This window comes from Nanorana parkeri, unplaced genomic scaffold (assembly GCF_000935625.1).
Source record: "Nanorana parkeri isolate BGI_ZX_2015 unplaced genomic scaffold, ASM93562v1 scaffold1085, whole genome shotgun sequence".
NCBI classification, from domain to species: domain Eukaryota; kingdom Metazoa; phylum Chordata; class Amphibia; order Anura; family Dicroglossidae; genus Nanorana; species Nanorana parkeri.
Window position 1 is genome coordinate 110,728 of NW_017307353.1, and position 18,770 is coordinate 129,497.

The following is an 18,770-nucleotide window of genomic DNA, read 5'->3' on the forward strand; positions in this document are numbered from 1 at the left end:
TTACTTATCTAGGGTACATCTTGGATTCCAACCAGCAGAGGATTTTCCTTCCTCGGGAGAAGGTGGCCAAGGTCTCCACGGCCGTCAGTCGGCTTCAGTTGACTCAGCCGGTGTCACTAAGAATGGTGGCTTCGGTCATGGGTCTCATGACCGCTTGCCTGCCGGCGGTAAAGTGGGCTCGGTTCCACCAGAGACCTCTGCAACAATTCTTTCTGAGGAACTGGAATCGCTCGCAAGAGGGATTGGACGTTGTCTTTTCCCTCCCCCCCTCAATAAAGAGAAGCCTGTGGTGGTGGCGAATTCATCCACACCTTCGGGAGGGTCTGGAGTGGAATTCTCAAGCCTCCATACGCTTGACCACGGATGCAGTGCGTGGGGATGGGGAGCTCATGTAGGGGAGAGGCAATAGGACTTACCGGTAACTCTATTTCCATTAGTCTTCCAGGACAGCAACTGCCCGCCCATTGATGCTTGTAGTGTTAATGTGATGTAGTGGTATTGCCTGTTTGTGCCTTGTCTTTTTCCAGCTTGCCTTCGGTTCTCGTGATGACTGAGGGAGTGGAGGAGAGGAGGGTCTTTTAAACAGATTAAGTGACGTGTTTCCTGTGTGTGGGGGAGGAGATTCCATCTCGTGATGCTGTCCTGGAAGACTAATGGAAATAGAGTTACCGGTAAGTCCTAACTCTGAATTTTTGCCGCGCGATTTCGCGAGAAGTCGCCAGCCAATGAAATTCAACAGGGCTGTCTTAGCTTCGTCGCGGTCGCAGGTCGCTTCTACAGGGCCCTTCTTTCGGCGGATTTTAAGCGATTTTGCTGTTTTCTATGGAGCCCGACGGAGAAGGTCGTGCTACCGTCGCTGGAACATCGCCCCGAAAGTCTCGCTATCCCGGCCGCTGCAAATGTAAGTCGCTACATGTGAATGGGTCCTTAATGAACGATATTTACTTTGTTAAACCACTTTGTATTTTAAAGAACTTACTTTTTTTTTCCCCATCTCAGTTCTGCTGATCTCCTGTAGCATCTTACTCCAACTTCCTATTTCTCTGCATGCACTCAAACTGTGGCTACATGCAGTTTCTCAGGAAGTGTTTTTGTTGGTGAAAATAGTTGTAATACGTGTTGAAATAGCTACTTGTAGTCTTCATTTGAAGTCCACGTGACAGGGTGACAATATAGAAGCACAATCAGGGAGAGACAGAGTGGTTTCATCCTATAACAGGAAGCCCCTGGGGAAAGTATCTGGCAGGATCACTAGGTAAAATTAAAGATCTCCTGTCTTACCTTCCCCCCCCCCCCCACACTTGTAGCAAGTTCTTTCCTGTGTTGAAACGGTTTCCATTCCCTAGAAACCTGCATCTCCACAATATAACCTTTTGAAGCTGCAGCAGCTATTTTGAGCCCACCTCCCTGAACAACCTCCTTCATTCATTAATCACTTCTCCCATTGTTCTGTACTGTGATTTGCCTTCCTCTCATAGTTATTAAAGGAGAACTATGGGGTTAGGGCTTTTCCCCATAGTTCTCAGGGTAATGGGAGGACACAAACTAGCGTCCTCCCGTCACCCTAGGCTCAGTATACCGCGAGCTACATCTCGCGGTATACTGAGACGCCGCAGCTGACGCGGATCCCGACAATTATGTCTGGATCCGCCCAGCTGCGTGAGTGACAGCTGTCTCTGCCAATCTAGAGGCAGAGCCAGCTGTAACCGCCCCCTCCCCCGTCTGTTCCGCCAGTCAGCGCTGGAGGATCAGAGTGGGGAGGGGGGAATCGAGAAGTGATCGAACGCCGGTAGGTGTACGCTCACTTCTCGATCTACCGAGCGGACCTGTGACAGTTTCATTGTCACAGGTCGGCTAGAACTATGAGGTGAGTGAAAAGCACTCACCTCATAGTGCTCCTTTAGCCGTCATTTTGTTCCTTAGTTTTATGTGAAAAGTACACTTCCCTGGCATCTTTAGATGTTCCTGAAGCCAGTAAACCAATTAGCAGACTGCAAAGCTAAAGTCTGCTGCACCCAGTGACCTGCAGGGAGAAGCAGGCACATCTAAAGGGATCCAGAGGATGTGTACTTATAATTCTTTTGAAATCTGTAACATTTGTAGGAGACTGATGGGGCCCCCCCTCCCAAACTCAGGGAGACTCTGTGATGACATAACTGGGTTTTAAAAGATATTTCTTAAAAAACAAAATGATTTGATTAAAAAATTTGAATTGCATGTTGATCAGGGGGAGGGGGAAACTAAGGAAGGTATTATATGTGTACACCACACTTTCTTAAAGAGGAACTTTACCCATATTTTCAAAATGACGACAAAGGCACCTTTAGAGATCGTCATTACTAACTATCTACAAACACATACTTCTAGATAATTGCCAGCTTTGCATTCTTTACATACCTTATTTCTCTCATAGGCCATAAGGGGCAAATTAATATATATCCTTTTATTTCCTGAAACTCTGCCACATGACTAGGACATGTGACCACGCACATTATCTCGGGAGGAAAATGCTTTTCCCTGAGATCTCATGAGATTTCCCAGCAATGCTCTTGATGTAACCTTCCCAGGTTACATCAATTGGGGAAAAAATAAGTAACACAAAAATTTTTGTTTAGCTAATGAATGTAATCGGCATGCAGAGCTATATGCTGATGTGATTTTTAGTCAAAGGGGGTAAAGGTCAGCTTTAATACAGCAGATTTAAAAATATTGAAAATTAATTTTGAAATGACATTCCCATGTTAAAGGTTATGTGCAATTTCAGTAATTGAGTTTACTTACATTTTAAGAGTCGGGTCACCCAAAATTGATATTTCAGTGTTTGGTAGAAGCTGGAGAGTAAAACCACCTGACAGGTTCCTGTATCTTTTGGTGGGATGTATGCTTCAGCATGGAGTCTGCATACCTGTTGTGGCCACTGTGATGGATTCGCACTCTCCCTGTAGGTTTGTTGACATAGCTCACTCAGGCACCACCTAGTACTAAACTGTTACTTGGATTTAGTGCATATCCATAAACATATTCATCCAAATCCTTAGTTGATCCTACAAGTTTATTTGTGTAACTTAAATTTTGAATTTTTTTTTTCTTATCTTTGTACGGTTCCTTATACATGCTAATAGTTGTGTTCTTGATTGTTCCCAGGGTGTAAATTTATATATTAAAAATCTGGATGACACAATCGATGATGAGAAGCTGCGGAAGGAATTTTCCCCATTTGGGTCAATAACAAGCGCCAAGGTGAGAGAAAGTCTTTGCTGTGTTCATATAAACCATTGGTGAACATTTTGCTTTAATCGGCTGTACATGTAGCCTTTTGACAGTCATAGAATGTGTATTATTTATCTGCACTGTTAACTCACCTTGTCCCTGCTGTTTAGTGCAGGGGGAGGTTTTCCAGTGCAAAAGCAATGCTAAGGAAATCCAGACAGAACATGTTTACCTTGTGTTCCGTCTCTACGCCTTTGCCACATGCAAACCTTCACTTTACCTGTAAACCTACTGAGCAATTCTATACGCAAAAAGCCTTTACCTTTAGAGTTTCACTACATCTGTATGTGCTTTTTTTCTTTCAGGTAATGCTGGAGGATGGCCGTAGTAAAGGATTTGGATTTGTTTGCTTTTCTTCACCTGAAGAGGCCACTAAAGCAGTCACTGAAATGAATGGGAGAATTGTAGGCTCCAAACCTCTTTATGTAGCACTGGCTCAAAGAAAGGAGGAAAGAAAAGCCCATCTTACGAATCAGTATATGCAGCGTATAGCTGGAATGAGGGCCCTGCCTGCCAATACTCTAATTAGCCAATTTCAACCAGCTCCTGGAGGGTATTTTGTGCCAGCAGTTCCACAGGTTGGTTTGGTTGGTTTGGTATCTGAAAGTAGTCTTTTGGGTTTAAATTACACGATTTTGCATTCACATAATTGCATTTCTCTCTTCTCAGGCTCAAAGCAGACCTACATACTACGCCCCGAATCATATAGCTCAAATGCGCCCTGGTCCACGATGGCAGCAAGCAGGACGTCCTCAGGGTAAGCATTTTGGTATGATTGCCAAGAGATGGGTGTCTCATCTGAGAAGCATTTTCACTGGAAAACCCTAACCAGTGCTCTGACAAATAATGTTAATGGAATATATTTTTCTGAGCATTAATTACTGCATGAAAATAGAAAATGTCCCTTTATGTTCACTAGATGACTGTACCACTAGTTACCTTTTTGAATATAAAAAAACACGGGTGTTTGCACTTTTAGAAAGGTGGCTTTGCTTCAGACCTTTCATTTGTACATGTGGTAGGGGTTGTAGGTACAACAGAGGTAGATTTCAGCAGAAAAAGGCAAACAATCACTCTGTTCATCACATACAAGCTCAGTACATGTGATTTATCTCACTATTCATACTTGTATACTGCATGGTTTTTTTTTTTAATGTATTTTTTCTTTAGGCTTTCAGCCCATGCCTAACACAGTGCGACAAAGTGGTCCCCGCCAATCAATACGCCATATGCCACCTTCAAGTTCTCAGGGCACACGTGGTATCTCCAGCGTAGCCCAGAGAGTTGGTAAGGAACATTTTATAAGTTCTGTGGGTTTTCTAAGAGCACTATAAACTGATCCTGTCCTGGTTCCGTGGTTCAGGAGAAGAGTTGCTTTTAGTGCAAAAATAATAGCGGCGGAAATCCAGACAGAGCATGCTACACCTTTTGTTCTGTCTCTACACCTCTGCAACATGTAGATACTTGTATTTATTGATTTACTAAATGCTCTTGTTTTGCTTTATTGTGCCAACTCTTTATTTGTGGAAACAGTCCTGTAATTTTCTTCCTTTTCTCCATAGGGGTTTCTTCTGCTACTCAGACACTAGGACCTCGTCAGCCAATTTCTGTTCTACCATCCCGACCTGTGCCTCAGTACAAATATACACGATGTCCACTCCCTGGAGTGCAACCACTACAGGTATATGTTTTACTTGATATAATTTAAGCTCTTTGTGTGCTTAGAAAATTAAATCCATTTTAAACAAAGTACCACTGTCCTCTTATATAGGGGTTTTAACCTGCTAGTTGTGAAAAATGCATCCACAAACTATATATCACAACTTCACTGTGGACACATTGCATATAGGCGTTTGTTGTTTTTTTTTCTTCTTTGCAAGAAAGGGTCAAAATCTGGCTTTTGGCCCTTAGAAACAGTGACTTAGAAACAGTGCAATGAAGATAAGAAGTATTGGAGTAAGCAGGTCAGAAGTTTAAGTGCATTGTTAGAAAGGAAAAAAAAGCGTTGTGTGTATGCTCATATCCTTAGGAACCTCTACAACTAACATACACGGAAAATACATCACACTTGATTACCTCCCAGTGCTGGCCCTCCCCTCTCCCAGTCTGGCTTTTACTGTAAAGGTGATTACAAGAGGCTGATACTAAGGCAAATGCAGGTATTTGCACTAGTTGCATGTAATAATGCATTTCCTTTTAATGAATACAGAATTGCATTCGTTTGTGCTTTTTCTTTATGCTGCCTGTTTAGCTTTAAAATGCTGTTGGCTTTAGCCTGGCAATATGAGTTTCAGTGAGATGTACTTAGGACAGCAGGAAAAGGAGCTCTGAGGGGGTGATCCAGTGACACTTCGTGATTTACTAATCTCATGAGAAAAATGCATTTTATTATTACTCTATTTATATTTTTATATATATGTGTATATATATATATATATAAACATTTTAAAACTTTTTTTTTTGGCAGACTCCTCAACCTGCAGTCCATGTACAGGGACAAGAACCTCTTACGGCCTCAATGTTGGCTGCTGCTCCACCACAAGAACAAAAACAGATGTTAGGTGAGTGACATTTTGACAGTTTTTGCTGATAGGAGTGCCTTGGATATAGGTGAGTAGAGAATTAATGTAATCTTTCCTTAACTTTAGGAGAACGTCTCTTCCCTCTTATACAAGCCATGCATCCCTCATTGGCGGGTAAGATAACAGGAATGTTGCTGGAGATTGACAATTCTGAGCTGCTACACATGCTGGAATCCCCAGAGTCTCTGCGCTCTAAGGTAAGTGTTCATGGTCCACAAGTTATATTGTCTTTTTGGTCATGCAAAACTGCCCAATCAATTTTAAGGAAACCTACACGCAAAGAAATTCTAAGGCTGTCATTGCTATCCTAATTCTATAAATGCCTCGTGCCCTGAATGCTCTTGCTATAGTTCATTCAGAAACACTTACCTGGAACAAGCACATAGATAAGCAAGATACAGGACTACTAATCTGCATTCATGTTCTGCATTTGTGACTTACAAAGTATTGAAGATGTGTAGTCGGCATTACAGCCAGGGTGCTAGTGTTTACAGGAGAGGTAAGCTATGACAGTTGTCCTAACTCTTTGTACAGATCACTTATCAACCTCTACTGAATATCAGGCTCTCATTTTTATACATTTTAATAGTTTCTAGGAAAAGGATATTTAGTACCAAGAACAGAAGCAGATAGGAAACTGGATATTTAAGAACTATTTAGTAAGAAATGTGTAAGCTGCCACTGCTGACTTCTTTCTGACAATGATTCTTGCCTGGCTATAATGCTGATCCACTGGCATCCATAAATATGCAGATCAATAGTTCTGCCTTTACTGGCTTAAAGCGTATGTCAAACCAAAACTTTTTTTTTTTCTTTGATAGAGTGATAAAGAGCTGGCACCCCTGTCATGTTAAGAAAGTACATGGCCTACGGTGATAGTGTTAAATTCCAAAATGGAAAAAAAATGAATGCTCAGGGGGGTTCCCTTGAGTCCAAAAGCTCTATCTACACACTCTCATCGTCTCCCTTCACTTGGGAGACTAGGGATGCATATTTGCACATTCCCATTATTATTGCACATACCCATTTTTCTGGCCCATTAGCGATGCCCAACTACCCATTTCTTGCCCTTCCATTTGGCCTGTGCATGGTGCCTTGGGTCTTCACCAAGGTGGTAGCCTCTTTGTTAGCTCTGCTTTGGTCCGAGGGCATCCCCATATGGACTACTTTCTCTTCAGAGAACAGCCAGTGAAAGCCTTGTCATCCAACATTTATCAGACAAACCCTGCAGAACTTGGCGTGCTTTGGCCTAGTCTTGGACAGGGCCCTCTCCAGGGCCTTCATTTCCCTAAAGATCCTATCTCTCTCTATTCTCATGCTTGGAATTTGCTGGCCAGAAGTTGCTCCAAAGTTTGCTTTTGCATGAAAGTGATGGACTTGAAGGCAGCATTCTGCGAGGTGGCTCCCTATGCACACTTTCACTTCAAGCCGTTGCAGCTCTGCATTCTGGCTGCGTTCCCCTCATACTTTAGCCTCAATCAGTTACCAATAAATCTATTCAGTTGTATATAATCATCAGTCATACCTTCCTTCCACCCGTCTCCATAAAAGGGGCCGTTTGAGTTATGTGCTCAACCACGGGTAGATTCTGTACACTTACTTTAGTATTATCGGTGTAGAATGTGCTCTGATTTGGGGTTGCCCTTAAATTACTGATGAACAACTGAATCTTAAATAAGTGTTGGGTTTATTTACAAATAGGGATATACATACATATTACAATTAAGGGAATTTGAAAGGGGAATTGGGGATAGGAATTGAGGGTAAGGATCCTACAGCTAGCTACACCATTCTCTCTCTCTTTCACACAAGCCATGGGTTTTTCCTCTGTTCTTCGGACAGGTCTCAGTGAATCACATTCTTGATTGCAGAGCTCAGAAAGACTTGTCTTGTCCAAAGGTCTTGCTTGTCAGCTAGGTTAGTGTCACACAGGAAGAAGGTTCCATCATATGCCCCTGCCCCCATCCCAGCATATATGCCTTGCTGACACAGGTGAGGGCAGTAAATACCAGCAGGGTGTCAGGCTTGCCCCAGGACATGACAGTCCAGCAGATCTCCTTTGATCAGTGTCCAGCCCCAAGAACCCTTTGATGGTCTTCATTTGCATATCAAACAGCACGGGCAGCTCACGATATTAAGGAACCTTTCCATCAAAGATGTATCATAGATGTCAATTATTTTAGCTTCCAACAATCGGGTGATATCTGCTTATTGATCTCCAACTGCAAATCCCTATACTGTGCACTCCTACGATTTGTATATTTGGCATATTGATTGAAAAGCCACGGCCACATTATACCAGAACTTTTTCTAAGGGAAATCTTTTTATAGCCGGCAAGATAATCGCAAAGTGGATAAATCTATCCCCTCCCACTGTTGCCTAATGGCTACCATAAATCAAATTCTTCTTCAAAGTCATTTATGATGACTAAAGCCAACCTATTAGATGTCAGAAAATCTGGGATCCATGATGCAGATATACATTTGCCAACTACATAGATCAATATACTTTTGATTTTACACTCTTGTGTACTAGGCTATGACTATCACTTGGGTCGTTCTGTTTATTTTGATCCCATCCATATTCTTACCTGCTTTGCTTGTGTATAAGTGAAAAAGGATTCTACAAGATTGCCATGGTTTTACAGTGTTTTTTGTAGTTTGTTTTTTATGGATACTGTATAACCGTTGTCAATACTGTATATGTAATCTGTAAAAATGTGTTTTCTCTGAACTCAATACACCGGGTTTAAAAAAAAAAAAAAAATGTTTTTCTTCGCAAATTGGCCGTGTCTCTGTTGCAGATTTTTTCCCCTCACTTCTGACCTGGAGAAACTATTGTCAGCAGGGCAGGAATTGAGGCCAATTCTCTCTTACAAATACCTATATAGATGTAAAAAGCCATCATGAGTTCTTATTATACCCCACTCTGTCCAAAAAAAAAAACAGGACACTCATACAGGCATCAGTTTGTTTTGCTCATAAGTATAGACTTGACTTTAATTTTTAATTTAGGTTATTGCAACCTGTTACAAAATAATACCATTTTAGGTTATAAATAACTTGCCCAAGTACCTTGTTGGTATTTAGTCATCTATCGCCTTCTAGCTTCAAACATATATAACTATATGATAGCTTTGACACTTTTATGTGCGCAGTAGTAATAGGTACAGTTGTGAGCGGTTGTGTTTTGTCAGTAGTTATCTTAGTGATCGCTTGATTATACCTTAATCAGGTGGAAGAAGCTGTTGCTGTTTTGCAAGCTCACCAAGCCAAGAAAGATGCTGCTCAGAAGGTGGGGATCGTTGCTGCTACCTCCTGAACCAGGACAATCTGTAAGTGTAATGCTTGCTTATTAACTGTTCACTCACATCCACCTATTGATGTAAGAGTACATATTGGTGCTCATGAGTATGTAGTAGGGATGCACCGATACCAAGTACCATACTTGGTACAAGTACTTTGCCCAAGTACTTACAGATGCAATCACTGATACCTTTTTGTTTATTGTCATGTGCCATGTGACAGTTTTTCTAAAACAATACAGACTAATGATTTCAGGACAGTGGTGAAGCGGCCAGAGCCAGGTCCCAGCTGCAACCCTGGTAGTTGTCATGAAAATGCCAAGTATCGGCACTGGTATCTGGACACCCCTGGTATGTAGTGTAAATCAATACAAAGTAGTTCAAGATATTACAATGAGAATATAGAGACTGCTTCAGGATTTAGTGGTCTCTCTCTTATATCTTCTAAAGACTTGTTTGATTTATATAACAAGTAATCTGGGTTCATTTTTGAATTAATCCTGGTTGAATTAGGAAACAACTTTACTTTACTCCCGTTTTCATAAATCAGCCCTATCAAGGTGTCTGATTTTGCAGTAGCTTTCACTGTTATACTGGTAATGCAGCCTCCAAACAGACTGAACCAGTTTACCAACACCTTAGGAATTTCATTCCAATGCTACTGAATTTGATAAAGCTACTGACACATTACAATTCTTTAGGGGGAGTTTCCTCATGATAGTAATTCACATTTTACTTCTGGTATCATTTTTGTTATGCCAGTACAATGAATTACCACTCTGAAGAATTATTCCCCCTCTTTCATCTGTCCTTGTTTTTATGATTAACTAGTAACTGATTGCTTTTTATTTTACTACAGCGAAAAAAGAAGCCAAATCTCAGAATTTTGGAGTGTTTGGGAAATCTCCATTAGGAGTCTTGTCTCCTTTTACATGCTGCTTATCTCTGCCAGAGATACTGTCTTGTTTGTTAAACATGAGGACTATGCACTATGTCGCTTTATGCTGTTGGGATGATAAATCGCCTTTCAGGTGAGCGCTTCTGGGATCCTTTCTCTGGAGATCCCAAAATGTTTTCTTCAGATTGCAAACGATTTTTGCAGTTTTGAGTATGGAGACTTTGTTTGAATGTGACATCCAAATGGTTTATCAGTGAAATAATAAAAGATTTCAAACACTGCATGTTTTTGACTGCTTCTTGAAAAGTAAAGCCCTGGTCAGAGGAAGTATTAATCACATAAATGGTTTTTACTTCTGCGATATTAAGCACAGTTTTTACAGTAGCAAGCTTTGGCCAAAAAACAAAGCAGAGAAAAGGATTGCATACTACATACAGACAATTCATGTAGGGAACTGTTTGAAAGTGTTCACTGTATTGTAACTGTAAGGCCTGTTTGAAAATAGAATTATGCTGCCATATATGTGCAGTGCTGGATTTTGCCAGGGTTGCACAGAGAGGAGCTTCCTGCCCGTTTCCACTTTTTACACCTAAAATATTTTGCCTACTGTGAGGTCATTTCATTTTTTTTATACAAAATATACTCCATGACTATATTGAAAAATACAGTAAATGAGAAGTGGCGCCTGCGTCTTCTCTTACACAATTTCGTTACCTTCACTTTAGTGCCTGGAAAAAGACTGTGCGAGGCAGAGGAACAATGTAATAGCAACTTCAGGGAAGGAGCAAGGAGTTCAGAGTTTAGCAAGAAACTAGGTATTCATGAAGACTGACCAAGAGATCATACAAGGAGCTATTCTGAGCTTTAAGTGGCTCAGTAGGAAGAGCCACCACCAGACAAAGAAGAAACCTTGGGTTTAGATTCTGACCATTATTGCCAATGATCAACCATGTGCATGTATGTGTCCTCCACTGGAGATTCACTCTTTGTCCTAGTGTTCACTGACAACAGAAAGTGAAGGGGAATTCACATATTTACAGTTGTCACTGAAACAGGAATAGAGGGGACATTTTCCAATAAAAACACTTCTGGTGACATATGTTGAGGATAGGATTTTTACTCACTCGCACAAGATTAAAGAGCAATTTAACCATATCTTCAAAATAACAACAAAGGCACCTTTATAAGTGTTTAGTGATGACAATCTACAAACACATACTTCTAGATAATTGCCGGCTTTTGTATTCTTTGCACACCTTTTTTTTCTTTTCCTCCCATTCTTATGGTGGCCATTTTCTTTTTTTTACTTAGGGCAGATTAATATAGCTCCTTTTACTTCCTGGAACTCTGGCACATGTGACTAGGACACGTGACCATACACCATCTCTGGGGGGAAAATGCCTTTCCCTGAGATCTCATGAGATCAGAGAAAATATTTCCCAGCAATGCATTGTGATGTAACCTTTCCAGGATACAACGCTTGGGCATATTACTTTTGCCAAAGAGAACCAGGAAGTAGAAAACAAGAAATTGTAAGAAAAAATGTATGCTCAACTAATGAATGTAAGTTGATTTCATATCACCATGCAGAGCTGCATACTGATGTAATGTTTTAGCCAAAGGGGCACTAATGTCAACTAGGACCCCCCAAAAGAAGCTGATGAAGCAGAGATCTGCTTCATTTCCCGCTCGTGCTCGCCGAGTGGGGGGCGTGTCTGAGCGGACGTCTAAAGACGCCCGCTCAGATCTAGAGAGCTCGGGCCGGCCGTTTTTTTACTACGGCCGGCCCGGAGGTGGTTAAAGGAAATCTTCCCAATTGAACACAGAAAAAAAACTGACTTGAAGTTGTCATGTTATAAACACATAATTTGCTGTGCTCTGTCTTACTTTGTACACAGTAGATAATCTGGGTATTATGCACCCTGTAAAATGGAAAGTTCTTTACAATAATCACTTACATTTTTTATATCTTGACATCTTTTAATGTCAGCCCCTTTACCCGAAAGAAAAGCCAATGGATAGGGTAGTAGATTAATACTGACAGACTAATAATTTAGGAAAGAAAAATGGTTGTGCTGGTTCGCAGTTAAGGGAAGGAGGAGACAAAAATTCTAACAAACCCTAAGGAAGCAGAACAGTAGAACCAAAACTTAATGGTCAAAGAAGCCTACTGTATTACTTAGCCACACCTGGTGGAATGAGAATAGATTTCCTTGGGGGGAAAGGGGCTCCAGACTGTAAGCTTTTCAAATGATAATCCAAAAAATAATTTCCTGGGAAAGATGAAGTCTGACTATTGATTTAGAAAGATGTATTAGGAAAAAGACGCTTCAACTTGATGACATAACTGAGAAATAAACAACTGCACCCAGAGCTCAGAAATGCCATCTGATGTGATAAAGGACAACCTTGCTCTTACTGAAACGGTCAGGATTGCAGAAAGGCTTAATAACTCATTTCTGTTCACCAAAGCACAGTGCATAGTTTTGTTTCGTTTTTTCTCATTAAAATGCCACATTTGTGAATTGGCAATAAATAATATATCTGCAGTTTGTGTGGCATTCTTTATGCAAAAGCCAATCTTGTTGAGTGGTTTGTAGCATGTTTAAGCAGCAGAAAAAGATGGTCCATTTGGTAAAAAATAATCCAAGGCAAATAAAGGCTTTTGAAAGTTAAACTACCTGGTGTCATGATGCTATCTGCAGCATTCTCCAGGGCAGGGGGAGGAGCCTTAATACCCTGGGCTCACTGGACAAATTAATTTTAAGAAATATAAGTATCTGAATAAAAGATGAAATAAAGCTTTAGTGGTACCAGACATTATCAATATGTTCTCTGGATTTAATGCAAGTTATTGTATCTTATGAAGAAAAAGCATTGCAGCACACAAGTTTACAAATCAGTAAAATTAAAGCTCATTTGTCGAAGTATGAAGGACTGACTATTTTTTGGGAGATGCATGAAAAATTGGCGTTGGAGACAGCAAATGTAAGCTGATATTATGGAAGTAAAACCTGAAAAATATCTTAGATGTGCAGGCTTATAATGAAATTATGCTATAGGAACGGAGCAGACGGACCATGGTCCATTCTTTTTTAATAATTACTAAAATTCAAACAAATATACATTGCCCAGCAAAGTATTTCTTTACATTTGTGCCCAAACGCTTACAATTATGTATCAAAAGGGCTGGCCACAACTCTCCTAGCTCTGCTTCCCTAAACTTCCTGTCCAATACAAGATCACAAGGGAGAGCATAGTCTTCAGCAGCTGTCTATCTACTAACTTGGAGAAGGGAGGAAGGATGAGCAGGGGAGTGTCTTGCCTTGCTTTGCCTTGCTTTGCCTATGTGTTTGTGGAGATGCACACAGCTTTACTAGCAAATATGAGGTTGGCTCCATAGGACCCTGCAAAGGAGAACCGTAAAACAGGGTATCGGGACCATTTCTCAGGCAGGCTGGATGATTGACAGTGTGCTTTGGCTAACATCGGGGGTGCCCACCCCTTCCCCTGTCTGTCCCTCCAGCCTGCACTAGAGAGGGGGGGGGGGAATCCCTGTGGTGACAGAGTCACTGCTCTCTGCAGGGAAATGAGCGAGCGGCATTATGTTTTCGCTCACTTCCTGATCTATTGAGCCGACGTGTGACAGTTTCAATGTCGTATGTTGGCTCTAACTATGAGGATGAGTGTAATTCTCTCACCCCATAGTTCTCTTTTAAAAACCTTTTGACTTTTATATTGCTTTAAGAAACAGAGTAAAACTCATGTCAATTCTCGCTCTCCGGAGGTATGTGATACACAGTTGGAGGTATCAGACGAGTGATTTCGGAGCTTTGAAGAGATCAAGGAACGCAGCTGGCTCAGTTTTTTTCCCGTGACAGTCCTTCGGGAGAAACATCAAAAAAGGAACAGATTACTAGTGTAAAAACAGCCAAAGAAAACGAGGGGGAGGAAAAAAAAGTGAAGGGTCAAACAAATGATATCCACCACACAAAACACAGAAGGAAATAAATATAATGATATCGATTTCTCAGTGGTTCATTTCACTAAGGATGAGATTCCTGTGTCGGGGAAAGGTTTATTATTTGCACCAACATTTATTTATTTTTTAAATTCTTTATTTTCAGTTTTTCATTTGTACAAACAGTGGATAATTAGAGAAAGGGAAGTTGTTCAGTACAGTAAAATACAGTGGGTACTGTATGAACATGGGAAGTGTATGTAAGACCTAACAATTCCACTGGTTTTGTAGCCCCAATGTGGGCAAGGCAGACAAGTATTTCAGTGCGTATTTAAGCGCAACCACTATGCTGTGGAATGCACCAGGCTTTCCATGTCGCACTAAGGAAGGCAGTGCAACTAGATACCTTCCATGCTGAGGTTGTAGCATGGACGACACAAAAGAGATGGGGGGGGGGGGGGGAGAAAAAAAAAAAACCACTATGCTGCGGAATGTCGCACTAAGGAAGGCAGTGCAACCAGGTCCCTGCCATGCAGAGGTCGTATCATGGATGACACAAAGAGGTTGGGGGGGAAGGAGAAGACAGAGAAAGGTTTGGGACTGAGACTTGGGAAGGATATGGAGGAGTGGAATCGGGGTGAGAGTTGGCGTAAGTTGGGTGAGCATTCAGCAGAGTCCCGGCAAGTGGTAGGGGGGCGCGGTATTGGCCCTCTGGGGCAAGGGTGTCAGGTTATGTCTGGGGCCTCTTGATTTTGTATCTCCGCAGGTACAGTACGATGTCTCATTTTACCATGAGTGCACCATACTCCGGGGAGTAGAGGTATTCCAAAACCACGTTTTCCGGAATTTGTCATCAGTATGGTTGCATCAACATTTCATTTCGAGTTTGATCGGCCCCCCTACATGAATTTGAAAGTTTATTTAGGAGTTTATTGTCAATGGAACATTTAACAGTTTTTAACGCATATGGCTTGAGAGATACAGACTAAATTAACTTTCAAACAATCAGAATCATAGGGCAACCTGTATATAGGACATAGGATGTACTTCCTCATATTCACTCAGCCCTGTGAATATGACTTTCTTTGTGTCTCTAAGCCTGCTGTCTGAACTTTTCACAATGTAACATTGTCGTTGCTTGCTGAAAGCAATGCGTGATGGGATGCGCAGTCTTGAGGAATGGAGATTGTATCACATGAAGCAGCAGGGAAAGAGATACAAAGCCCACTGGGAATCCAGGAAGTTGATAAAGGTGATGGGCAGACAGAAGGCAGCACTCACTACATGACTGTGATTCATTAAAGTAAGCTTTGATTGTATTATCAAAAACAACTCTAGTGTGTATTCCTATTACAGTACTGATGTTATAACAGGAGAGTACAGTATATGCTGTGAACTCCTTTTAACAGACTTAAAGGAGAGAAGTCAGGGGATAAGGTAATCTAACATTACTGCGGAGGAATGGGCACCTATACAGTGTCTGAAAACCAGAAACCTTAACTATGTAACCCTGAAAGAATTAATAATAAAGAATGCAGATATTTTTATCCAGTGCCGTGGACTATGAAAAAGAAGCACTAAGTCAGCTCCAGGTCATTGTAGTATAACAAGGTTTAGGCTTCATTCACACACAAGCAGTTTTACGCACGTATTCTCCCGCACGAATATGCGCACAACTGCGCTAAACATAAAAAAAGCATTGCGATGTGCATTCTTGAGACTATTGCGGCGTCCACACGGTACGAAACAGTGCATTTCACAAAGTAGTCCAAGCGTGATTTAATGGGCGGATTCCGCACATTCTGGCTATAGTAATAGCCACAAACATGCGCAATCCAAACGTATGTTTACATTTGCGCAAAAACCGCTTCCACTGCGTGAATAGTGCCTCAAACATCCTAATGCATTTTTCCAACTAATGTTTGTATTAATTATGGATGGAAATTGATTGTCCTGAGTAGTAAATTGGCTGATTATGTGCAATTCCGATAGCCCATCACTTAAGCTGGCAGTTCTTCCTTGGCCCCATGTGCTGAATGAGAAAAAACTCGAGTCCCCTGTCCTTCCTAAGAACAAGTAATGATGTTATAGAAGCATCACACTGTTAGCTGAGCACAGGCAGAAAAAATGTTCATCAAGGCACACAGGATCAGTAGAATTCAGGAACATTGGGTTATATTGCTGCTTTTAGGAGGAATTTGACACAAAGAAATATGGGCCAGCCAAGTTTAGCCCCCCCACACATACTTCCATGGTGCTTCAGTTTTTTTTGCTAGTGTCCTAAAAGGATGGACATCTTTTCTCTGGTGTTTACCCACTTTTATCGTTTTTTGTTCTTCAGTAAAGCAAAACTCCGGGGAAAACAAATAACCCTTGCAGTGGGGCTACCCCCACACTGCAAGGGTTAAGTGCTTGTTTTGCAAGGGTTAATACTTTTCCCTGGAGTTCTTCTTTAATCTGCTGAGCTGGGACTTAAGGTGCCCATACACCTTACGACCATCGCAAGACTTTTGTCTTGCGATGGTCGTATGCTTCTTGAAAGCCCGTACGATCTGCCCACCTTGGACGGGCAGATCGTACTTGCGATCATCGAAGTACGATGATCGCAAGATCATTGCGATCGGGCTTCCGATGACGGCAATGCAGAACGGGCAGTGTGCGCGTGCGCACACCGGCCCGTTCCGCAGCTATCGGGCGAGCAGGCTAGAAACCCGCCGAGAATCGTACGATTCTCGGCGGGTTTTCGAACATGTTGGCTCGACAAAAGACGTGCGACCGTACAGTAGAAACGGTCGCACGTCTTAGTTCACACTGCTCGATTCTCGTACGATCGCGGGATTTCGCCCGATTCTCGTACGAGAATCGAGCAGTGTATGGGCACCTTTATTATATAGACATCCAGATTGGCTGGTAGTCGATGCTGTCTTGGAGACCATGCTCGGACTTAGTGTGCTCGTTAGCTGCAGAACGCTCTCCAGCTGTGCCTGTGGTAAACCTGAGACTTGATGGCACATTATCGGTTTTCTCCCATTATTTCTTTAAAGCACTGGAGAATTAGTTGCTACGTCACTCCCAGGTGTCGTGTGCGTACACGCCTTATTGCGAGAGGCGGTTTCCCACCCCTGCCCACCTCAAAAGTGTCACAGGTTTACCTTGGCTTGTCCTTGCTGCTGCCTAAAGGTGGCCATACACTTTACAACCATCGCAAGACCTTAGTCTTGCGACGGTTGTAAAGTAATTAAAAAAAGTACGATCTGCCTATCTTGGACAGGCAGATCGCACTCTCGATCATCGCAAGCCCGCCCCCCTGAGGGGCTGGCTTCCGATGACCGCAATGATGAACGGGCAGTGTGCGCGTGCAGACACCGGCCCGTTCAAACCAGCCGAAAAGCGTAAGATTTCTAGCGTGCTCCGTGCGACCGTACAGTAGAAACGGTCGCATTCTGGTGTGTTTAAATTTGCCTTAGTTGTACCGCAGTACAGTGTGTCAGAGCACAAAGGGAGTGGTCCCACAGGCCTCCCCAGCTCACAATCCTCTAGCAGCTCCAGAGTGGCTGCAGTGTTCCTCCCAGAGGACCTGTTGCGAATAACTTGGATTGCTGTCCCCTGCTTCAGCTGTGGGAAGGACCCAGCAAGTTTCACCCACTATAGGCTGCCTGCAGAAAACTGCAGGAAGGGGGCGGAGACAAGACCAGTCACTCTGTACAAGAAGAGAGAGCAGCAGTGACCGGTCTTTATTACAGAATCTCCTGCACAGAGGTAAAATTTCACTCTAGATTACTATACAGTGCTGGAAGAAAGACACAAAGTAGACCAAGATTGAAGTAACTATACATATAACTCATATTATGAAACGTATTCTGTATGGATAATGACGACACGCACAGCCAGATTGCACTAACAGCGGTAGGGGGTCTTACAGCTTGGTTAAATAAAACCTGAATCTAATAGACACATACAACACACCTGCCATCATTAAAAAAGAAAAATCTAACTCTTTCATCGCCTATGGTTTCCAGCTGGGCTGCCTATAACAATAATAACCAACCCACCAATGGTGTTCAGTGGCCGACTGTAAATATTCCCCTGTAAAAATACCCTCCCTCAGCATTGGTGGCAGGCAGCTGGCTGTAAAAATACCTCCAGATATGGTGGTTAGTGACTAGCAACAACAACAGCTCCTCTCCCAGCATTGGTGGTTGTACATATACCCCCACCTCCAGAATTGGTGGTCAGTCGCTAGCAATAAAAACACCTCCTCTCCCAGCATTGGTGGTCAGAGACTGGTTGTACATATACCCCCACCTCCAAAATTGGAGGTCAGTCGCTAGCAAAAAAAACACTTCCTCTCCCCAGCATTGGTGGTCAGAAACTGGTTGTAAAAATCCTCCCTCCCAATAACCCAGACGTCTCTTCTAGGTATCAGGGGAAGACTACAGCAGCTCTATCACCAACAGGAGGCCAGCGTCTGATTGGACAGATTTTTTTTAAAAAGGAAAGAAAAAACAATTTTCCAATGGCGCTGTGGGTCTGTAGCTGTCATGAGCCTCAATGTGAATGTGATTCGGCTCCATCTAGCGGTCATATCTGGTAACTCAGCACAATCTGGCAGATTGTATAATGTCTCCCTCTAGTGGCCGCTTGTGGTTATAGCTCAGTGCCTCGGTACTTGTGCTGCTCAATGCTCCTCCTGCTGGCCACTGCCGCTATACCGACCCTCCTGGTCCCTCCTCTAAACTGTGACCTGTTGTCTG

General features: G+C 42.3%; 1 protein-coding gene across 1 annotated transcript in view; it reads left to right on the top strand.

Annotated features, from left to right (window-relative positions):
- PABPC4 (poly(A) binding protein cytoplasmic 4) overlaps nt 1–10,317 on the top strand; it is a 22,369-nt gene extending 12,052 nt beyond the window's left edge. The window contains exons 7-15 of the mRNA XM_018567716.1: nt 3,145–3,240; nt 3,576–3,848; nt 3,940–4,027; nt 4,441–4,557; nt 4,833–4,951; nt 5,738–5,831; nt 5,919–6,049; nt 9,088–9,187; nt 10,017–10,317. Coding sequence (XP_018423218.1) covers nt 3,145–3,240; nt 3,576–3,848; nt 3,940–4,027; nt 4,441–4,557; nt 4,833–4,951; nt 5,738–5,831; nt 5,919–6,049; nt 9,088–9,174 — 1,005 coding nt within the window. The 3' untranslated portion in view covers nt 9,175–9,187; nt 10,017–10,317. The remainder of the gene's footprint in view (nt 1–3,144; nt 3,241–3,575; nt 3,849–3,939; nt 4,028–4,440; nt 4,558–4,832; nt 4,952–5,737; nt 5,832–5,918; nt 6,050–9,087; nt 9,188–10,016) is intronic.
- Nucleotides 10,318–18,770: the final 8,453 nt, after the last annotated feature.